The 24,661-nt window shown below is 45.9% G+C and overlaps 1 protein-coding gene across 1 annotated transcript in view; it reads left to right on the plus strand.

Annotated features, from left to right (window-relative positions):
- Nucleotides 1–24,661, plus strand: part of GALNTL6 (polypeptide N-acetylgalactosaminyltransferase like 6) — a 2,683,170-nt gene that overhangs the window by 2,122,887 nt on the left and 535,622 nt on the right. The window contains exon 8 of the mRNA XM_085641833.1: nt 11,194–11,377. Coding sequence (XP_085497959.1) covers nt 11,194–11,377 — 184 coding nt within the window. The remainder of the gene's footprint in view (nt 1–11,193; nt 11,378–24,661) is intronic.

Raw genomic sequence — 24,661 nt, forward strand, 5'->3', positions numbered from 1 at the left:
TAATGAAAGCTACAGGTTGGTCCAAGTCCTCATCATTTAGTTGTGAGAGCACCGCTCCCACTCCATGCTCAGAAGCGTCTGTCTGCACTATGAACTCCTTGGAGAAGTCAGGCGCCTTGAGTACAGGTGCTGTACACATGGCCTCCTTCAGGGCATCAAAAGCTTCTTGGCAGGCACTGGTCCAAATCACTTTCTTCGGTAACTTCTTGGAAGTTAGTTCTGTCAAGGGAGCAACAATGGTGCCATACCCCTTGACAAAACGGCGATAGTACCCGGTGAGTCCTAAGAAGGCTCTCACCGCTGTCTGGGTTTTGGGGGGTTCCCAAGCCCGGATGGTATCTATCTTCGCTTGTAGGGGCGCCACCTGGCCGCTTCCTACCTGGTGTCCCAAATACACCACCGAACCCTGCCCTATCTGGCACTTACTGGCCTTGATAGTGAGGCCTGCACTATGCAGAGCCTTCAACACTGCGCAGAGGTGTTGCAAGTGTTCTTCCCAAGTGGAACTGAACACAGCAATGTCATCCAGATATGCGGCGCTGAATTGCTCCAGCCCGGACAGTACCTGGTTGACCAGTCTCTGGAATGTGGCAGGGGCGTTCTTCAACCCAAAGGGCATGACACGGAACTGGAAGTGCCCCTCTGGAGTTGAAAACGCAGACCTCTCCTTGGCCCCATCAGTTAAGGCAATCTGCCAGTACCCAGAAGTTAAATCAAACGTACTGAGGTAGTTGGCAGCTCCCAACCGATCCACGAGCTCATCAGCTCTGGGGATGGGGTGTGCGTCAGTCTTCGTGACAGCATTGAGCCCACGGTAGTCCACACAAAACCTAAGTTCTGGAGTGGCACCTGGCGCAGCAGCTTTCGGTACAAGTACCACTGGGCTCGCCCAGGGGCTGCTGGAGGGCTCAATCACCCCTAGCTCCAACATCTTAGAAACCTCCTTCTTGATGCTGGCCCTGACCTTGTCAGCCACCCGGTAAAACTTCTGTTTCACAGGCATGCTATCTCCCGTGTCCACGTCATGGACACACCAGTTGGTGATACCGGGGGTCAGGGAGAACAGAGATGCAAACTGACCCAGCACATGGCGACAGTCCCTCTGCTGTTCAGGGGTCAGGGTGGGTGAGAGGACCACTCCATCCACTGACCCATCTTGCTCCTTAGCTGCCAGGAGGTCAGGAAGAGGATCGCTATCCTCCTCCATCCCTGCATCTGTAGCCAGTAGCATTGTTATTTCAGACCTCTCAAAATGGGGTTTGAGGCGGTTCACGTGTAGGACCCTCATGGGGTTCCTGGGAGATCGCAAGTTGACCAGGTAGGTCACCTCACTCTTGCGCTCCACCACCTCATATGGCATAGTCCACTTGTCCTGGAGCGCGCAAGGCTCCACTGGCGCCATCACCCACACCATCTGCCCAGGTTGAAATTCCATCAGAGTGGTATGCTGGTCATACCACCTCTTCATCTCATCCTGGCTGGCTTCCAGGTTCGCCTGAGCGAGGGCCCGGAAGCGCTGTGTCTGGTTGCGGATGGCCAGCACATAGCTGAACACATCCTGAGGGGTTTTCCCCGGGGATTTCTCCCAACCCCCCTTCACCAGACTGAGAGGTCCTCTAACAGGGTGCCCGTACAAAAGCTCAAAGGGACTGAACCCTAGAGACTTTTGTGGTACCTCCCTGTAGGCAAATAATAGGCATGGCAAAAAGACGTCCCACTTCCGTCTCATGGGCTCTGTCAGCCCCATGATCATGCCTTTCAGGGTCCGGTTGAACCTTTCAACCAACCCATTTCCTTGAGGGTGGTAAGGAGTGGTGAACTTATAAGTTACCCCACACTCCTCCCACAGAGACTTCATATACCTGGAGATGAAGTTGGTGCCCCGGTCAGATACCACCTCTTTGGGGAAACCCACACGAGAAAAGATCCCCATCAATGCATGGCCCACCACCGGGGCTGTGGTTGTCCTGAGAGGGATAGCCTCCGGGTACCGGGTGGCATGATCCACCAGGACCAGGATGAACCTGTTGCCTAAGGCGGTCCTGGGGTCCAGTGGCCCCACAATATCTATTCCCACCCGCTCGAAAGGGGTGCTCACTACAGGAAAAGGCTGGAGGGGGCCTTTGCATTTTCCTCCAGCCTTGCCACTTGCCTGGCAAGTCTGGCATGATTTACAAAAGGAAGCGACGTCCGTCTTCATCCCGGGCCAGTAAAAGTGGGTGGCAAGCCTTTGTCGGGTCTTGTCCTGCCCGAGATGTCCTGCAAGCGGCACGTCGTGAGCCAGACCCAGTAGGAAGTCTCTGAACCCTGCGGGTACCACCAGGGTATGTGATCCACTGGGCTCAGCAAACCTAGGCTCACTGTACAACAAGTCATTCTCCCAGTAGAGAAAAAGTTCTTCGGATCAGCACCTGCTGCCTGGTCTGCAGCCTGGTGCCGCAGACCTTCAAGAGTAGGGCATGTCTTCTGCGCACGGCAGAACTCCTCTCTGGAGGGACCACCCTCTTGCTGCCAATGGGTCAGCTCAGGTATGTCTCCCAGCTCAGCGACCTGTTCCCCTGTAGGCTCCAGGGCATCCCCCGTAGGTTCTGCTCCTTCCTGGACCGTGGGAACAGCGGGGGTGGACGCACCACGCCCCTTGCCCTTCCTCTTTCTGGCAGGGACCTGGGCCACTGTTTCAGGCTCCAGGTCTGCTTCACAACCCTGTCTGGCTGCCATGGACCGGGTGGTCACACAGACCCACTCAGGCAAACCCAACATCTCCAAATGAGCCTGGCGTTCCACCTCCTTCCACGGGGAACTCTCCAGGTCATTACCTAGCAGACAGTCTACTGGCATGGATGGACTCACAACAACTTTGAGAGGACCTGAGACCCCCCCCCACTCAAAGGGAACATGTGCTACCTTGCAAAGGCGCACAGAGTTGTCAGCTGACACTACTGGGTGAAGTACGTCTGGAATGATCAGCTCCTCAGGGACCCATTGACACCTGACCGTAGTCACACTGGCTCCAGTGTCCCTGAGAGCCTCCACCCTCCTCCCATTGATGGTCACCCACTGCCTGTACTTCTTAGTGTTATCAGGGACAGGGGTTTCCTGGACCATCTCTGTGTCTCCTAAAGAGACAAGGGACATAACTGCTAAACCCTCCAAATCACTAGAAATTAAATCCCCCCCAAAAGCTACACTAGCTATACCCGGTGTTGGAGCACCAGTGGGTGCCTGGGATTTCTTGGGACACACAGGAGACTTGTGACCCAATTCCTGACAGTGATAACACTTAATGGGACCCTTGTTATCCGACCTGCCCTTAGGGGGCCAGGTTGGTTTGGGTTTTGACTTGGGGGGCTGGGACTGGTTACCCTGGGAACTATTTTGGGGCCCTTGTGAGAACTCCTTTTGGTTACCCTTGTCCCCCCCACTCTTCTGCTGGGGACCCTGCCCACCTTTGGCAATGGTGCCCACAATTCCTCTGTGGACCCTGGTACTGGTCCAGCGGTCCGCCTCCTTAGCAAGCTCAATGGGGTCCGTCAACTTGCTATCTAAAAGATGCTGGCGCAGCTCTGGAACACATAGACTACTCAAGTGCTCCCAACTAATTAAATGTAACAACCCCTTATAATCAGTTACCTTGCTGCCCTTCATCCAACCTTCCAGTGCCCGCGAGTACAGATTCACACACTCCATCCAAGTCTCAGACTCTTTCTTCTTGGAATTTCTAAACTGCAGTCTATACTGCTCTGGAGTAAGTCCATACCTGAGACATAGGGCCTCCTTCGTATTGGGATAGGTCATGGCACCTGCTAATTCTAAGGGCTCTAGAGCACTCCTCCCCGAAGCCTCAAAATGTTTCCACAGGCCCGCCCCCCAATGCTGTTCAGGCACACCATTCATTCTTAATGCTATCTCATACGATGTAAACCAGGCATAGATATCTTCACTCCTATTGTAATTCTGTACTAAATCTTTGGGGATATATACTTTACCCCCCTGCACTGGCTGTGCGCTGCCACCATTTGAACCGGACTCCACCTGCTTGGCCTTGATGTCCAGTTCTCTCATGCTCACTTCATGAGCCAGAAGCAATTTCTTCTCCTCCAAGGCACGGGCATTCTTGCTCTCCTCCGCCGCCTTGTCTACTTCTGATTGCTTCATTTTCATTATTTCCAATTCATGGTTTCTCACCCTTTGATTCTCCTCCAACTCCTCTGGAGTGAGCGCCCTACTGGAATGGGAGCTGCCAGCCCTTGAGACTGGTCTGCCCACAGGCAGATCTTGGGGAACAAAACCATCCTCTTCATTTGCATCACTTTCCTCTTGGGCCTCCCACCAGGCCTTCAGGACTCTTTGTAGCACATCCTTTCTAGCTCCGCTTTTAAAAGAGCAACCACGGTCTTTGCAGAATTGTTTGAGATCTTCAACTTTGTATGAATATAAATCTGCAATGGAAAACTCCAATTCTGCCCTCTCACTTGTTGCCACCTGAGACATGATGCTCTTGAAGAGTTACTCAAAAATAGAATCAAAAATAATACAGTATGTGGTTGTCTATTGGTCTGCACTCCTAGTGATGTACACCAATTACTGTGGGTCAAGTACAAACACAAGTTCAATCCTCACCGCTGACCACCAATGTTAGATCTGGGGGTCTCTAGTTGGCAGGGTAGGTTCCAATGTCCAAGTAGGGACCCTTGCTTCTAGTCAGGGAAAGGGGGATACACTGTTAAGATAACCCCTGCTCACCCTCTAGGTAGCTTGGCCTGAGCAGTCTAGGCTATCAAAGGCAATGTGTAAAGTATTTGTACCAACACTCACAGTAACACAGTGAAAACACCACAGATTTACTCCACACCAGTTTTAGAAAAATAATGTATCTTTACTAAAAACTTCACAAGACCAAATACTACAGACAAACCAACATATAATTCAAAAGGTTACTTTAAAGATAGTTCAAGAGTTTGCAGAAAGTACTCCAGGATGTAAAAGTCAGTGTCCTGCACAATGCGACTCTCAATGCACAAAATGCGACACTTTCGTGCCCAACAGTACCTGTAGTTGCGATAAGGTTCCCAAAAGCTATAACAAGGAAGCTTGCAAAGGCGATGCGATACTCCTGAGATCCTGGGGAGGCTTTGCAGCAGCCCTGCTTCACGCAGCAGAGGTGGATCCGCCGGCTCCGATCTGTAAGGGGAGGATGCGATGACTTTGGCCTTCGTTGCGTAGGTTTCTTAGGGGGAAGCTTCACGCACAGGTTCGATGCGACACTCTTCGATGGGGTGCGATGCGTGGCGCAGCGTTGCCTTCTGGCGCCGCAACTCTCGATGCGCCACGGAACGGGACTCTGCGTCGACGCACGCAGCGATTGGAGACTTTTCACGCACCGGCAGTGGTGCGGCCCGCAAACTGGTTCTGCGACAACCCTCGCAATGGCAGGAAGCTTCACGCTTCGGGACGATGCTCGACGCACTCGGCGATGCGGAGATCCTGCGTGTTGCGATGGTGCCGCGATGAAATTTTCCACGCACTCTCGTCTTGCGACACGCAATCGGATGATGCGTTGGGTACCAGTCACTCTTGTTCACGCTTCTGCTTCCCAGCTCCCAAACACAGCAAAACGACCTCCTGAGGCCCCAAGACTGGGCAAGCACTCCAAGGCAGGTCAGAACTCTCTCAGCAGAGTTCCAGGGGAGCTGGTGGTGAAGTCCTTTTGTTCCTGGGACTTCTTAACAGGGAGCCAGCTCTTCTCAGGCCCTTGGAGATCAGAATCAAAAGAAGGGGACACAGCAAAGTCCTTCCCCTCTCCTTGGCAGCAAAGCAAAACAGCAAGCAGGCAGTCTTCTCCTCTTCAGTTCTTTTCAGCTTTCTCCTTGGCAGAGGTTTCTTCTTAGTTCCAAAGTGATCTAAAGTTTAGGTGTCTGGGGTCCTCTTCTTATACCCCTCCAAGTCTTTGTCTCTCTTTGTTCCAGTGGGGGGATTCCCCTGCTCAAACCGGTTCCTGGGTGTGCTCTGCTCTGGAGCACCTGGTTCCTTTCAGAGTGAGGGGCAGGGTCGTTAGACGCTCAGCAGGAGGTGGAGCCTTCTTTGTGCCAGCAGAGGCAGAGTCCTCAGCCTGGCCAGCAGGGGGTGGAGCCAGCTTTGTGTTTGGCAGGGACAGCCCTATTCAAACCCAGGGACTACTCCTCCCACCCATCTAAAGCAGATCTCCCTATTCACCCTGCTGCTGACTCATCCAGGCTCCTGGAGCCACCTGGCCCATCACATGACACCCTTCAGCCAACCAGCACACAGGCACACAGGAAGGTTAAACAGGAGAATAGCTACTTTCTAAAAAGTGCTATTCTCACACAGTGAATTTAAAAACCATCTTGCTAAAAAGATGTATAATTAAATTCTGAACACAGTGATACCAAACTTGGATTTTCTATCTTGCCCTTATGGGAAGATAGGCATGTAAACAGCCTTCCCCATTCTATCCTATGGGCAAGGTGGCCTCTCAGCAGTGAAAAACGAAAATGGCTGTATTTCACTACCAGGGCATGTTACACACCTCAGTACATGCCCTACCTTTCAGATACACTGCACCCAGCCCAGGGGGGTACCTAGGGCCACCATAGGGATGCCTTACATGTACAGAAAGGGAAGGATAAGGCCTGGTCAGTGGGTGCACTGGCCAGGTCGACATGGCAGTCCTGGACTGCACATAGGCACTGCAAGCAGGCCTAAGACATCATTTTAGCGCTACTCCTGTGGGTGGCACAATCAGTGCTGCAGCCCACTAGTAGCATTTGAATCACCAGCCCTGGCACACGCAGTGCACTTTACTAGGGGCTAACAGGTGAAACAAATATACCAATCATGGATAACCAATCAATACAACAATTTACCAAGGGAGCACTTGCACTTTGACACTGATCAGCAGTGGCAAAGTGCCCAAAGCATCTAAACCAGCAAAATCGAAATCCAGCATAGCATCAAAAATACAGGGGGTAGAGGCAAAAAGTCAGGGGTAACCACGCCAAAGATGCCAGGTCTAACAATGCTCAACTACACCTACCCAGAAGAGCCACTTAGTTAGCAAAATCCTTTATTCAAGAAGGTCAATTAAGGTTTAGTTGAAAATGTATTTGAAAAAGTGTGAAATAATGAGAGCACACCCAGTTGAATTATCAAATTCAACTTGCTGTACATAAATGGTTATTTTGTGTTCATTGAAACATACACAATAAGACACTTGGGAATACTTTTGTTGATGGTTGTCAAAAACATGTGTTTTTGCAAAAGACAGGAAGTAAGAGAATAAAATAATATGTTTGTTAACAATACAAATAATGAATATTGCATTTTTTGTAGCAATTTGTAAACAAATGACTCCTATGAATCCATTATTGAATTCTGGACATTTGGGCAGCATCGGAATATTCAAAGCAAAGAATGTTGTTAGAAATTGGGTTTTTGATTGCAGAGGTCTGCACACTGTCCAAGCACGTACCACAATCCTATCCAGTGTAAGTGTAGTAGAAACTAAAACTATTCCTGTGCTCACCCTCTGCTAGTTTGGCACAGAGCAATCAGACTAAACTGAAGAGGCAATGTGCAAAGTATTTGTGCACAAACAGTAACACAGTGAAAACACCACAAACATACTCCCAGCCATGGCCCGTGCAGGTAAGAGCGGTGGGGGCATGTGGGGGGATTTCGATAGATGATGACAAGGGAAAATTACTTATTCATTTAATTTCTCTCAAAGTCGTCTGTCGAATCCCCCCCAACCCGGCCCACCGCTCTTACCCGTATGGGCCGCAACTATGTACTCCACACCAGTGTAGAAAAAAAGCCAATATTTATCTGAGTAAAACAAGACAAAAAAGACAAAAATTCAACATACACAAGTCAAAATATGAATTTTGTAAGGTAAAATTAAAATTCAGTGCTTAGAAAATAATATTTACAACTGGGGCTAGCTGGTCGTGCTAGACCAGGACAAATCCAAAAGTTCAGTCCGAATGCGATGGAGCATGGACTGGATACAGGAGTCACGCAGACCCACTGAGAGTACCTTGGATACATCGAAGCACAGGGACGATGCATTGAAAAACAGAGGGAATGCATCACGATGGAAGGCAGTGAATTGTTTCCGAAGTTGGGCAACATCGTTGATGTCAAGAGCACCATGCATCGGCTCCGAGGTGTCGATGCCGAACTGCTGAGCAGTAGGCAATGCATACCACAAAGCACCACAGGGCCAGGAATGGGCAGGGACGGTGTGTCACAGATGTCTGCGATGCAGTTATTGAGACTTAAGGAGCAGTGTTGATTCAGAGGTGCTGCATTTGCAAAGGCGTGGCTATGTTGTAAGTCAGTCATTGCATTACTCATTTGGCAAGCAGTGTCCACAGCTTTGGTACAGGCAGCGTTGATCCGTCAGTATTGCAGAGAAATGCACCGGTTCCGAACGATGCTTCTCTGAGAATTAGTTGGTTTCTTAAGTTGCAACACCAACCACTCACTTTCATGGACCAGGACTAGATTTGGCACCACTTGGCATAGCAGGACTCACAGCAGACGAGCCTGTGAGCTGGTAGCAAGATGCAGGTGAAGTCTTTGTTATCCCTGAGACTTCAGAAACTAGAGGCAAGCCCAACAAGACCTGGAGAAGCTTTAGAGCTGCAGGATGTATGGAGTAAAGTCCAGTCCTCTCACTCCCAGGTAAGAATCAGCAGGCCAACACAGCAAAGCAAGCAGCAAAGCGGCAGTGCCTCCTAGCAGCACAACAACTCTTCTCCCTGGTAGAATGTCCTCAGTTGCAGAAGTGTTCTGAGTATCTGGTGTCAGAGGTCCAGTACTTATACCCATCTCAGCATTTGAAGTAGAAAGACTTCAGGGAAAGGTCCTTGTAGTGCACAAAACCGTGGTCTTCCCTGCCCTGGCTCCAGACACACTACAGGGGGGTATGCAACTCTTTGTGTGGGGAGAGGCACAGCCCTATTCAGGTGCATGTGTCAGCTCCTCCGTCTCACTCTAGCTCAGGATGACCAATCAGCCTAGTCATGGGCCATCAGGATCTGCAGGGCACACCTCAGCTACCTTTGTGTGTGACTGTCTGAGGGAATGCACAAAACCCACCTTTCACCCCGCAAAGACGTGCATTCCAGAGACAGACAGAAGTACAGAATGGTGAAAGTAAGAAGATGCCAACATTCTAAAAGTAGGATTTTCAGACCCGCAATTTAAACACCAACTTTAAAAAAAGATGTGTTTTTAAATTTTGAGTTCAAGATACTAAACTTACTCTTCCTATATTTTCCCAATTAGAATTTAGACTTGTAAAGTGTTTCAAGGCACTTGCTGTCCTGAAATATGAATTTATCAGTTCTTTACTACAAGGACATGAAAAACTCAAAAGCACATGTCCTACCTTTTTAGGCCTGGCAAGTAGGTGAATTTGCAAGGTCGAAATGGCAGTTTGAAACTAAACTCACAGGCTCTGCAGCTGCTCGCCTGAGATATGTTTGAAGGGTTACTTATGTGGGTGTCACAATCAGTGATGCAGGTCCACTAGTTGCATTTGATTTACAGGCCCTGGGTACAGATAGTGCTGTGTTAGATAGTGCTGTGTACTAGGAACTCATCAGTAAATCAAATATGCCAATTGTAGAGAATCCAAATGGCATCACATTTTAGACACAGCGCTCTTGCACTTTAGCATTGGTCAGCAGTGAAAAAGTGCACCGAGTCCTAAAGCCAGCAACAACGAAGTTCAGCACTCAGTCAAAAACAGGGGTTCAGAGTGCAAAAGGTCTGGGGAATAACCACTGAAATACATATCTACAATAAACAAATGTTGCTGCATCCTGTTCCAGAGATCCCTATTGCAGCTGGTCGAGAATCATTATTTTTAATTCATCTGCAATATTTTTAATGGGTGCATCTTCATCAGTTCTGATTTTTAGATACCAAATGGGGAAATTCCTTGTTAGGTTTAAGTGGGCCATATCTGAACCAAGTGTTCTAGAATCTTGCCAACTCACAAAGTGTCACAGTGTTAAATTATTAAGGTAGACTACTGCTATGTTAAAGTACACTGTTAAATTAGACTATTACTGTGTTAAAGTAAACTGTTACAGTATTAAAGTAGACTATTACATTATTAAAATAGAGTATTACAGTGTTAAAGTGGACTATTACTGTGTTAAAGTAAACGATTACAGTGTTAAAGTGGACTATTACAGTGTTAAGGTGGACTATTACTGTGTTAAAGTAGTCTATTACTGGTGTTTACAGAGTTTGGTATTCCCAAGGGATGATGTCTTGGTTGGGAGACAGCTGCACACATTGCCCCATTACTGCACCCATTCTCCACCCAGACATAGTGATGTGCAGTGTGTGTGCTATCTGCAAGTGGTCCTGTTTTGCTATGTCCAGTGCTTCAAATGCCCTGCAGTTTGTCTATGCATTTCAATTCTAATCTTCAAAAGCGCGCACTTCATCCTTTTCGTGAGCATAAATGCCTGCAGTTTTTTTTCAGTGCGTGCTGGTTGCCCATGATGCATTGTGACACCAACAATACCTTACTGCTTGATTGTGTGAGTGCAAACGCAAAGCCCTCAGTAAATTCCCCTTGATATTTTAGTTAGAGGCCCCTTTTAGAGATCTCGAGACCACCACAACTCTCAACAGTAATGCAACTCTTAAAGGGCGTATTGAATTGTCATATGTGTCATAGTGAATGCATAGCGAATACAAAAAGTTTAGAGAAATTGGTCCCTCTCATTAAAAGTTTTAAACCCAAATGCAGCCGAATGAAACAGACATTTTTCCGGCACTGCGCTCTTGGAGCCAGAACAAACACTGTTGTTTATGCATCCCTGTACCTTGCATGTTGTCTCCTCAGTTGACAGATTGAGGACGCCTGCAGCAGATGAGTGACACAGACATAGATGATTGGAGTTTTTGCGAACCTCCTTGAAAACAATAACTGTTTCTAATCACCGACTTGATGCATGAAGTCCAGCGTCTGAAAGGTGGCTCATGTTGATTAGACAAGGGAAAAGGTATGACTGGCATTGCAGGGCATGTAGTAATAGACGAATCCCCTAACCCTGAAAACCGCAAACGTCTCACAGCTGGAGTATGATGAATAGCCTGGTGTCAAGGTGCATATGCAATTTTTCATGTGATGCTTTAATTTTTCAGATCAGATTGCACTAAACCACAGGACCATTGTGTGCCCCATGATTGACGTCATTGACCACAACCACTTTGGATACGAGGCGCAGGCCGGAGACGCCATGCGGGGAGCATTCGATTGGGAAATGTACTACAAGAGAATCCCCATTCCTGCTGAGCTTCAGAGGGCTGACCCCAGCGACCCCTATGAGTAAGTAGCAGCGACTGGTGGTGGGAAGGGGCTGTCAAAGAATGGGAGAGGTCGATAGGTTGAGCCAGTTGTATTGTTGATGGCCTGAAAATCATGAACTGCAAATAAAGGCAATGCACACATTGGTCAACACATACAAACCACCAAAGCAGACAGCAAGATACTAGGCTGGAGCTAATGACTGTGCGGATCATCGCTATGGGTGGACAAAGGTGGGTATGAGTTCATGAGGAAGAAACAGCGGGTTCCTGAGACCGAAGGAGGAGCATATTCTCTTTTGGTAGCTTGAGGGCAGATAAACTACTGTTGTGAATGGATTGAAGGCAGGGTATAATCTTCATTATTCCCCACAGCGTTTTTGGCACAGGCGCCAGTTCAAGGATTCTTTGTTGGATAACGTGTAGATGCAATAGATAATTCAATGACTAAGTCTAGAATCTGGGCACACAATGCCCATGACACTGAGAGGGTTTCACCCCCTGCCACCCCTCCCGTTGTGTTCAGTAGGCGGACTGAGGATGTGTGGGTGTCTGTCCCAGGGAAAGCCTGGGCAAAGTCCAGCTGGAGAAGAGTGCGTCGGAATAAACATTTTCTTTTCTCCAACAGACAGCTTATCACACTGCTTGCAGTGTGCTCCAAAGAGGCGATGGGGAGGGGAGCACAGGTATTCACAACATCCAGGACAAAAGTCCCACAGTGGGGGTTCTAATTGTGCAAGGAGGTCTGCGTTACTGATCACCCTTTGTTTTAAAGCGAGAGAATGCTTGCCCATTTATGCTGGTAAGTGAGAGCACATTTGCATTTTAAAGGCAATCTCTGCCATCTTCCTGTGCTCCCAAGCAAATAAGGCAAAAATCCCAAATTGTTTTGATTCATAGTTGCATTTATGTAGTTCTTATTACTTCTGTGAGGGGTAATAAGCACTAAATAAATGCTAAAAACTGAAGAAAGAGTTTGTTATTATTTTTTAAATGCAATGACCATCCTGCAGTCCAGAGTTATCTATCTAAACCAAGGTTCTTGGGCGGTATTTCTGGTTTTGGTTCTTAAAGTGCCAAGAACTGTCTAAAACATAAGAATATGCAAAATGATGTTAGCAAAATTGGGGTGGGGCGGAAGGATAGCAAAGAGGGCCTGTGGATAGCAATCTCAATCCTCTGGGTCAAATATTCCTGGTTACCTGTCATTTTTAATTTGTGCAGTTTTATATACAGCAAACCTGTGCCCAGATTACATTACACAAAATCAGATGTGTTTTTAGGGATGGGGAGATTAAGTGATTTGCTTAGGATCACAGGATGTTGAGCTGATGCTGGGATTCAAACCTCGTTCCCCTGTTCCAAAGTTGTCAGCTCAGGTTTAGGCTTAGGCTTAGGCCACATCGAGGCAGTTAGTATTGGCTTCAGTGGGAGCTGGTTATCTTTGTAAGTGATGTGGCGTAATACCGCCCAGGGGTTTACCCCATTTTTTCAAAATTTGGCTCACTCATACTCATTCAACCAATTTGCTCTGGGTTTGTGTTGCAAATGGTGACACATACCTGAACAAAATGTTTTTCTTAATTTACTTTCAAGAGCAAATTCTGTTTTGCACTGGAAAGTTGGCTGAAATAACGCAAAACAGTGCATATCTTTGCTTTGTGTCTCTCTGCATTAAGGGGCATTCCATGGGTCTCCCATGCCACCACCCATGGTTTTTTATGTAAAACCTTGTCTACCTACAATAGCATACAGTGCTTTGTGTCAAAAAGTACACACCACTTGAAAGCAGGCACCAAAAAGGAGAAACACATTTTTTGTAGTTAAAAATTGGAGGTTATGCAGCAAATGATGGATTATGTGGCAAATGCGGCTAAACCATAATTATGAGAAAATTATCACTGCTGCACAATTGCATATTTCCAGTGGCCCTGTTGATAGGACTGGAAGCACTGGCACATAGAAGCAGGTAAAGTACTAGGAATCCTGCCCTGCTGTACTTTGTTACTTTTTATTTGTTTCAGGGATGCACTGCTATGCACCCTGACAGCCCCATTTTATCAGATTTACGTGGCTGCCTGAGGCATGTGCTGTATGTGGCTTAATAAAATGGACTGTGCCTGTATTAGGGGATCATAGTGGAACTATGTCCCTCAGACATCTCACAGTCCACCTCTCAGAAGGTCCTTGTGCGTCACTTGCTCTATTTTGTTTGGTGGATAGACTGAAGCTGTGGATCAGATTGATACTGTGTTTAGACAACACCTGGCCCTTCAACTACAAAAGCTTTCTGCCACAGCAGCATGGTTTTCCCCAGATTGCTCTGCCCTTGTGTGTTCTACCTCTTGATCAGTCTTACTATGTCTGCACGTGGCAGTTGGTGTTTAGAAAACTTTAGGCCGAAGGGAGAACGGTATATGCTCCAAATCCAAGACACATTCACATCTCAAAGGATACAAACCGGTAAGTGTAGTCCTGTGGATTAACAAACCTACTTCAGAGACATGCTCCACCTGACTCCCCTCTTTTCAGAGTTCAACTTCTTTAAAGCTCAAACTTGGTGCTCAGAGACAGAAATTCAAAATGTTATTTTTTTTTTTTATCTTTGCTTTTCTGCTCACGGCCACTCTTTTGTTCTCATGTCCTACAATGCAGTTTAGCCTCTATTGCATAGGTAGTCACCTGAACCTCAGCACTGTTCATACTGCCCTTTGCCCCTCTTGTCCCTCTCTCCACATGTTGCTGCCTTCTCCCCCATTCCCTGTCATCCTACCATTTCATTTTTATTAACCTGTCCATTTCCACCCCATACATTTCACCTTTGTCTCGTTTCATAATGAACATTGTCTCTTCATCTCAGCCTGATCTTCCCTGCTGTTTCTAAAGTTTCTCACTACAAATGTAGACAAAAAGCACATACCAAAATGACAAAAAAAGCAATGAACATAAAGAAGACGTTAACAACAAATCGCACTCTGGGAACGAAGAGGGTGTGACATTAAGAGGGTATAAGAAAACAGGGTAAATGTAGAATTTATCACCATATGTTCAAACTCTTGCAGCCCAAAGCCAATTAAAAATCACCATTCAAAAGAGTGAAGTCTGCTTGGTATCAAGAAGCTCCTTTCAGTACCTATTTTATTAAGGAGAAGATGTTGGCTAGTTTGTGTGCATAGAGTAAGAGTGGAGCTCTACCAAAAAAATACCTTATCTTGAGCAGCTGAGCGCCCTCCTCTGCATATAGAGTTAAACTCCAGCACAGATGCAGAGAAGTCCATGCATACATAGTGCTGAACCCATACACAGATAGAACAGAGACCCAATACCCGTAGTAAATTTTTTCATTGAGCTGGAGCTGAGTTCCTGCATACATAGTACTGCAAACTTGGGCAGACAAAGTTGAGCTCTTCCAAGTATTCAGCTGAGATCTATTGCATACAGGGGTGAGCCCCTGTGGAGACATAGATCGAGGTGAACCAGTTCACAGCCAGAGTTGAGCTCTTTCAGCATTCAGTCCTATAATGTGAATACCAAGGTTCTGTGGGAACTAAGAAACCAGGACCAGCTAATATTCTGTGGGAGTATCTCACATCTCTCACCCAGGTTAATCTTCCTGATAGGGAGTGAGGAGGAGAATGCGGGAGGCAGGGTGACAGTGAGAGAGAAGGGAATGAGAAAAGTAATTGAAGAGAGATAGAGGGAGAGAACAGGGTAGATACTAGTGAAAGAGAATCAAGCATGTGTGCAAATATGGCCAGAAAGGCCAGAAAGAAATGAGGAGAGTTTGACTGATATGGAAAAGAACAGAGACAGAGTGTGAAACCGGAGACACCAGAGTGAGAGATGTATGAACTACACCACAACTATAATGCTAAGGCAAACTTTATTTTATGCTTTGTTATATTAACTTATGTGCTGTTAAGTTATGTTATGGTATGTTATGTTATGTTAAGGGTATTTGTGAAGGGCACAGCTCACCCTAAAGAGTAACCTGGTGCTGAGAAAGCAGGGGTTATGTCGGCTGTGACTGCTACTTGTCCAGGTGAAGAGTCATATTTTCAGTTTCTTGCGGAGCTCAAGTACTGAGGAGGCAGCTCAAATGGGTAGCAGTGTGTAGCGATAGGTTTTTCCAGACTTTGGGCATGAGGTAGGGAATACCAGTGGGGATTTGTGGGATTGCTGAGCAGAAGTGTCTGGTGAGTGTGTTGCATGTGGGTTAGTGAAAGGGGAGACCATGGAGGTCTTTGTTGGTGTGGAGTCATGTGAACACAGGGGAAATCCTAAGTGTGAGTCTGGCCATTGGGCTATTTATGGTCTCAAGTCCTCTAACAGTCTGACAGTGCTTCTGACAGAGTGCGTTGCCATAGTCCAGCTTGCTGGTGATGAGGGTCTGGATGGCCATCCTGCATGTGCTGACTGGGACCAGTTTTAAGATTACATTGAGCATTTTGAGAGTATGGAAGCAGGAGGTGGGGACTAATTTGACTAAAGCAAACTTTACAGCATATTTCTCCCATAACTTTTGCTCCCTTCATAAGAAGTCAACCTTTCCCTGTGTAACTGGGTAGTGCTGTGTGTTGATGGTGCCAATACCAATCTCCAAAGAATCATCAGCATACGCATGTTTTCAGCTAATTAAGCACTGGGCTGGTGTGAAGGTGTTGCACATGTGACAGATTCACTTGGCAGATATGTTTTAAAATGTTAAAGGTGTTCTAGTCAAATTTTAATTTATGTTTCACACGGAGCATCAAACGTAAACCCTTCACATACTGAAGGAGTTTGGCATTTTATATATTCACTTCCCTGGCATGGTTGAAGCAGGCAAACCCCAAAGAGAGTGAATGGAGGCAGCGGCAGCTCCTCCACAATGGCAGAGGAGCATAGCCCCACTGACTCACAGCCAGCAGCTGAAAAATGAAACAATATTTTATTATCACTTTCTTTTTCAGCTGCGGGTTGAGCCACTTTGTGTAGGGAGGGGTAGGGGGATGCCATGGGAGGGAGGAGGAATGGAGTGGTATGTGCGCATGTCTGTTTGGCCAGCCATCTCATGCCAGCCAAACAGACATGCACACTTAGGTTTCTCCAACCCAGCTGTATTGCACAGCCGTGTTGGGGAAACAACACAGACTCCCTGTGCCTGAGCGAGCCTTAAACTAGCTCACTCAAGGCAATCCCTGCATTGATCTCATGCTTGGTAATATCATTAGAGCAACACTGGGATTGCACAGGGCGTCTCTGATCCCTGTCTTCTGGGACCAGGAAGCAGAGGAAGACCGAGGCGTGAGGCAGCGGGCAGCTTCAGGTACATCTAATTGTTTTTGGTTATGAACCACCCCCCAGTGCTCCTGCATTCCCCCCGCATCCACTCCACCTGCCTCACCACTTCTTGTGTGTGTCAGCCACCACTGAATGCAGGAGTAAAGCATAAAGCTTGTGAGGGCAGCTCAGCTTCAAAAGTGCAATAAGCGAGATTTCTTGCAGGAGCCTCTGTTAGTACATGTGTTCAAATTGTTAATATATGCCTTTTGGCCACCACAAACAAAGGGAAGGACACCAATCATGGTGCCCTCAAATCATGGCCCCCTCAGTGGACAAAAGCTCTACATACTCCCATGTACTGCTAGATGTTCATTCTATTTTTCTATGAGAAAGCACCAGGCACCTGTGCTGGTGAAGGAACATGAGCTCTGCAGTGTGACTGAGGGGGCAGGCGTTGTGCACTGGGTCGAGATACAAGAACCTTTTGAGAGTAGTGCAGCAAGGTTATGGGCATGCATACACTTTCCCATATGCATGGGTCTACTCCCAAGACTCATTCTGGCTCTCTGAACGTAAACCTGCAGAAGTGTCTTACACTGTCGATTCTCACCATAACAAGAATTAATGTAATTTTTACATGGATTGACCTCCTTCACTAATATGCATGCTAGTACTACTTCCTGTGGTTAATTTCTGTTGAAGTATTAACACATTTTAATCTATGCACCTTTGTCTAACCTTCTTTCATTTGGAGAGAAAGAAACAGTGGCTGAGTGCAAGTTTAGCTTAAGTGTAGTTATGTATTTTATTTAATAAATGTAAAGCTAACAAATTGGAAACTGGCTGTATAGTTTTAATTTACAATATAGCCTCATTGCTCTCACAGCAGTGTTTAGCCATTTTAAAGACGTAATGCAGGGCCAAAAAATGAAAAAAAGTTTCATCTACTGTTTGAACACTACCTAAGCTGACAGAAAATACCACATTAAGAAAGACACTCATCCCCATCACGATTGCTGCGCCACATGAATAGGTACAATGAAGATTATTGAGAAGTCATTACTTCTTTGAGTTGAACTGCATGTATCACATGTTTTGGTGCTTTTATTACACAAAAAGCAGTGGTGTTAAACCCAAATTTTTTAAGGAATTGTGAAATATGGAAAATATTCTATGGTTACATGTGCAATACGGTTTTTGTCACCATGTGCAAAGGTTTTACATTGTCCAGGCTACTAGGATTATGCAGCTTGGAGGACCAGGGTGTTCTAAATGATGCAAGAATAAATGCAAGTTATAGGGCCCTTTGTCTGGCGGTATTATTTTCATACCTTTAAGCTGGAAACAACAGTCTTAGTGAATTCAGCATATTTTGGAAATTACTCAGCAAACTCAGTAAATCCATAATTATGCTGTAAACTCTGCAGCCACAGAGCCACATAAATCCACTGATCTCACCATTGCCTATTGTTTTATCAAGATTGTATTTGTGACAATTAATCAAAGCGGTACAAACAAGTAATCAAAGTCTAAACATTTAAATTCCAGTCACGGTCTAATTGATAGCTGCACTTAGAATAAAACAACTTGTAATACAAAATATACATAATGGATTACCTTTTCATTGCATTGTGGGCTTCTGGTCACATTTACAAACTACAGGGCCAAAGATATCACCAGAACCCCTCACTGGTAATATTAGACCAAATTATGCAATAACTCATTATTCATGCTCTGTGTGTACTTACATTTTAAACCATTGTGTATAGGCAAGTAGATAAACCTCAACCTTAAACAAGAGACAAGTCATTTAGATGATAACCTTGTATATAACATAAATTCCAAAATAATTTGCATTCGGTCCACTCACTAGACAGCATGAGGAATGTGGCGTAATGGCTATGTTAAAACATAAACATATCATGAGTGTTCACAAGGAGTGGTGAAATTGGATGTTTGAAGCTTTATTGAAAGTTCAAGTCACCAACTAAGGAATTCAATGTGGTTTAATGTCTAGTCTGTTTATCTGAGGGCCTTGATTTGAATCCAGTGGCATTGACTGAAAATTGGGCAGTTCTGGGAAATCACTTAATCACAATGTACCTGTTAGAAATGGGGGTCTCTAGTTGGCAGAGGTAGGTACCTTTGTCCAAATAGGGACCCTTGCTTCTAGTCAGGATAAGGGGGCTACACTCCTAAAACAACCCCTGCTCAACCCCCTGGTAGCTAGGCATGAGCAGATAGGCTTATCTCAGAGGCAGTGTGTAAAGCATTTGTGAACACATAGTAATACAGTGAAAACACTACAAATGGACACCACACCAGTTTAGAAAAATAGGTAATAAGTTATAACAAAGTGGTAACAGATCCTAAAAAAAGAGGGGGGGACAAATTCAACAACCGAACTATGGTTGTGAGTCAATGTCTCCAAAAGACGGTTGAGTGTGCTAGAAGTGGGGTTATACCTTCTACTATCTTTTGTGCCCTCACACACTCTTGCGAGTGAAAAGCATCATCATTGGGCGGTGCTCCTCGTGGGGGTGGCGCTGCAGTCCCTCATGGGCCCTACAAGAGGGCTCTTTGTTGGAGATCTTTTAAGGAGGTGCCGTATTTGTGCATGGGGGTGTGTGGGCCAAGGTGGTGAGTGTGGGTGATGTTAAAATTACCTCTTGGTACCTAAATAAGTTTAATAAAGGTTCCTTGAGGTAAATTAAAAAGGTTGTGTGGTTTGGAGGCTCTCCTTTGGACTTAATAAAAGGGAGGGACTAGTGTGTTCCCACCTGCTCTCAAACTGTGAATATGAGTGTGTGATTTGCTAAAAGTAAGTGGTGGTCGACATGTTTCATGCAGTCCAATGGTCTCTAGTGGATACTAGTGCGCTTCTTCAGGACCTTGTGTATACATTAAGTGCTAGTGGGAGTCAGGGAAAGACACCCTATACTTCCATGTCACCTGTTGTCAGGTTAGATAAGACTTCTCTGCATCTGAGACACGTATTGTCCATGTTCTCAACAAACCAAAACCTGTTGGAGACAGAAAAGGGACAAGAATCCACCATGACTGAATGTGGAATCAATCAATGGCTTGCAAAATAAGATAGAGACAGACGGTACAACAAAATGCGTGGCCCTGTCGGAGGTGTAATGCACGCAAATTAGCGTGTCTGCAGAACTAAAGTGGTAGACAAGGTGGTTCTATAGTAACCATCTACAGAAGCGGAGAAGGGTTTGCATAAAATCCAAGCGAGGAAAAAGCTAAGGAGGTCTATTAACACACAGTGGCGGACAGGAGTAGGGAAATGGTGAGGATGGTAAGTATCGGCACTAGACTCGGTGTTATGTGTGGTAGGGGAAGTTGAAGATGGTAAAAGTATGAGTTAAACCACATGGGGGATAGCGTGGACATGTTTCTAAAAGTGCAGTGTTTGCATTAAATAATTACCTGTAAGCTTCGATGAATATCAAAACAGTACTGGCGGCATAACACTGAGAGCAGGGTGGACACGTTTATAAAAGTGCTGTGTCATCAGTAAGAAATTATCTGAGAGCAGTGATGATTATCAAAACAGTCCTGGAGGCATAATAAAGGGGGCAGGGTAAACCAAGGGACTAAAGAGGTACAAGGCGAGGGGTGCCAAGGTGGAGGCATGAGTAGAGCTAAAGCGTTTTTACATAAAGCCAAGTACAGGAGATACGGGGCGTTCAGTATGAGCGAGAGACCGTGGGTAACACGCTGCCGCAAGGGAAATGCCTGTAGCGGGGGGGTGGGGGAAAGAAGAAGGCGGTGGTGGAAAAACATACCAACACGGAGTGGGCATAACACAGTCATGCAAAGTGGACTAGATAAAACAGATAATGTCATCAAAGAAACATACCCTCCCCTAATAGTATCGTCAAGCAGCCGAGGAAGGGAACTGAATGGAAAAAATATGACATGTGTTCAACACCCATACTCTGATTATCATAACGCGGCGTCGTTCAACTTACCAAACTGCAGGGATCAGGCAGTGGCATAGACTCACCGTTTCTTCCTGGTGGAGGCGCCCGTATACCTGTCGCCGGATCAGGTTACGCCGGTGGCTGCGGCTCCATGAGACAGTGGTTTTGAAGATATGACTTCAGTGTTAGTGGGCGGATAAAAATAAGTAATCTTTATCTAAAGCAACACAAGACCAAACAACAAAAATCCAAAAATACAGTATCAAAAATAAGGCTCTTAAATGGTAAAAATAGTTCAGTTCAATGTAAGTTGTAAATGTGACACTTTTCCCACAAAGTACCTTAGATGCGTCACGCAAAACAAACAAAAGGGTCGTAGGGAAGGTGATGCGTCAGTTCCTTGCTTCAGGGGAGGTCTTGCGTCTGTTCCTTACTGCAGCGCAGGGGAGGCAATGCGTCTGTTCCTTACCGGAGAGGAGGGGATGCGTCTGTTTCTTACTGCGTTCCGGTTACGATGTGACAAGATAGCGCCTCGATGCGTGGCGACGATCCAGAGCGATGCAACAAAATGGCAGCTCGATGCGACGATCCAGTACAATGCGTGAATGTTTGCAGCCTCACGCAGATGCTGCGATGAGCTTCTCGGCGATGCGTCGGGACTCGGTGTGGATGTGGCGCACCTCTTCCTGGTTGCTCGGCAAGGCGTCAGAACCCAGTGCGGATGCGGCAAGCTTCTTCCCCGTGGCTCGGCGATGTGTCTGGAATGGGTGTGGATGCCACATGCTTCTTCTCAGTGCGTTGATCATCCAGCTCCCAGCGACAAACAGTCTCTAGAAGTCCAAAACAGCATCAGGCACCTCTCTACAGGTTAAAATTCCCAGCACGGAAATTCAGGGGAGTTGGTGGTGAAGTCTTTGTGTCCCTGAGACTTCAGAACAGGAGGCAAGCTCAGTTTCAAGCCCTTGGAGATCTTTTCTTCAAGCAGGTGACAAAGCAAACAGCAAAGTCCTTTTTCTCCTTTCCTTGGCAGCAAGCAGCCACTGAAAGCCAACCTCAAACAGCAAACAGCACAGGGGCAGTAATCTTCCTCAGCTTCTCTGGCTCTTCTCCTTGGCAAAGGTTCCTCTTGATTTCCCAGAAGGGATCTAAAAGTCTGGGGTCCGGGCCCCTCTTTTTATACACCAAAATCCTTTGTTCTCTGAAGGCAGAGAGTGTCTGTACCCAGCAAAAACCAGTTCTGTGAGGCACTTTGCAAGTGCACAATAACCTCCTTTGTCAGTGTGAGCCCTCGCCTCAGACACACCACAGGGGGGTGGAGCCGTCAATGTGGATGGCAGGCATAGCCCTATTTATGTGAAGATGCTACTCCTCCCGTCACTCCAAATGCAGACCAAGCCTATTCAGCCCAGCCTTGACTCATCAGACTTCTGGAGCCACTGCCCTGTTCCAGCCCCTCTCATCCAAAAGCCAGACATGCAATAAACAAACCTAGCAAAAGCACACTGGATAGTTAGACAAGAAAATACCTACTTTCTAAAAAGTGATATTTTCAAACACAGAAGGTAAAAATCACCCCCACTAAAAGATGCACTTTAACATTCTGAGTTCAGGCATACTAAACTTTTAGTTTCTATCTTGTTCCCAGGGTCTGTTATGTTTATACGATGTTATAAACAAACTACTCATTCGGACCTATGGGAACTAATAGCATTGCAATAGTGAAAACGAAATTGGCAGTACTTCACTATCAGGACATGCTACACACATCAGGGCATGTCCTACCTTTCACATACAATGCACCCTGCCCACAGGGGTACCTTGGATCTACCTTAGGGGTGACTAACATGTAGTAAAGGGAAGGTTTAGGGAATGGCAAGTGTAAGCACTTGCCAAGTCGACATGGCAGTCCCAGACTGCACACAGGTTCTGCAATGGCAGGCCTGAGCCACATTTTACAAGCTGCTTCTATGGGTGGCACAATCAGTGCTACAAGCTGACCAGAGGCATTTGATTTACAGGCCCTTGGCACACATGGCGCACTGTACTAGGGTCTGACAAGTAAATCGAATAGCCAATCATGGAATCACCAATCCATAACAACAATTTACACAGGGAGCCCTTGCACTTTGGCACTGAACAGCAGTGGCAAAGTGCCCAAAGCATCTAGATCACCAAAAACACAGGAGGCAACAGCAAAAAATGGAAGGGAGACTCACGCCAATGGTGCCAAGTCTAACAGTACCTAAAATGTAAATGTGTGAGATACTAGTGTAAGTGTTGGTGCAACAAAAAGATAAGCCACCACTTGATGAATACATCTTGCATCATTTTCCATCACCTCCCCTAATGGGCAACGCACTGTGGCTCTGTGGTTAGGTCTATGGTGTAGAAATACCAACACACGCACGCTTTTACATTGCGAACAGGTACCCAGCTTATTATTCTGTGTGCATACCCCTTCCTTTTGATCTTTTGGTGAGCCCTCTTATTCTGTCAGTCAGATAGAAGCCCTCCATGATTTTCTTTATCCCGGTTTATTCTTCACACCTCAAGTCTACTTCTCAATGCCTGTGGGTGCACTTTCATGGGCACATTGGGAGATTTGCTCCACACGCATCTTGTTTCCTGGAAGCATGTCATCATTATGCAGTTCATGCTACTTTTAATCAGAAGATACACTTTTCCAGTAAGCCTTCAGTGCTTTCATTTCTGACATGCACAGGACTCCCTTGGTACCAAACATTATGCAGACATTTGATGCACGCAGGTCTGGTGGACACTCTCTTAACTTCAGCAGTGTTCGATGTCTCAGGGATCTGCAATGAATGTGCTACTGCAGGAAAGAGAAGGCAAGAACATATGTCTTTTCTATGCGCTTAGTAAACTCAAACCTATTGGCCTTCCAAACGTGTATTCTAATGCATTCTTGGTTCCTAGTGTGCGAAATGGTTGCCCCACAAACACTGTTTAGTTCTACCCCTCCCCCCCAAGTTTGGGTCTAGTTGCGCCCCAGCTAGATTCCTTGCTATGTAGTACTCCTCTCATGATTAATGGCAGTGTTCTGTTTATTGCCACATTTTAAACACTGGGGCTACAAACTAGAACAGTGTCACGCTGACCTGCATAATCTTTGAGAACCTTGCCGGATTTTACGAATCAAATAGTTCATTCTAACGATTTGTTCACAAACAACTAGCTCTCTGTTTTAATTTATATTAATTTTTCTGTCTATGCACGTGTTTGGTTGGTGTATTTTCTTGAGCAGGCCTGAAAAATATATCTCAGTTTAGTAGAGAAATTGTGACTTGCTGATGCAGTTTCCGTATAAATGGCTTGCTTGACTCTTTCAAACTTTCAGAACTAAAAATAAGCTGTTTGTCCAGAACACTTACTCAAGTTCTTAAGCTCGGTGGAATCCTGTATTCAGATTTGAAGATTTTGAATTTTTAAAAGTCCAACTCAGGTACAGAAGTATGTGGTAGCACACATGATGTTTGTATAGCTCATTGATTACTGTCTCTGCTGTAAAGCGTGCTTGTCACATGTCCGAATGCCGTCAGCCTGACTCGCACTTTCATCCTTCTGTGGTGTAAAAATGTGTACCGTTATTTCTTATAATAAAAACATGTTTTAATTAGAGTGCGTTTTAGACTCCCACAGCAAATTCTGCGGCTAAATTAAAATAAAGATGCTGAAAGAATGATGAGGCAAACTTTAATGACCAGCGTGAGCAGTCAAGCAACTTACTCAAGCAATAAACGTCTAAGAACATGTTGGCATTATTCTGAGTTTGTGGGCGGTTTCTCACCCCTTCACAAACCCCTGTTTCCTCAGGAGTTGGATTTCTAAATTGGATGGTATAAAATACACTTAGTAACCTCCGGGTGCATTAACTACTTTATCCTTTGTTAAATTTGAATATGGTTTGGTATTTGCCTAGATGTGAATTTTGGTGCAGTAAACACGCAAAATCAGCATGTTATTCCCCAAAAATTCGAAATAGACCCATTAGTCACTAACAGAATAAACTAAAACTTGAAAATTTTCAAAAACTGAGCAAATAATATCATGAAACAATACAGCGCTACTAAAACAAAATACAC

The sequence above is a fragment of the Triturus cristatus genome, chromosome 2_2 (genome assembly GCF_964204655.1).
Source record: "Triturus cristatus chromosome 2_2, aTriCri1.1, whole genome shotgun sequence".
In the NCBI taxonomy this organism is placed as follows: domain Eukaryota; kingdom Metazoa; phylum Chordata; class Amphibia; order Caudata; family Salamandridae; genus Triturus; species Triturus cristatus.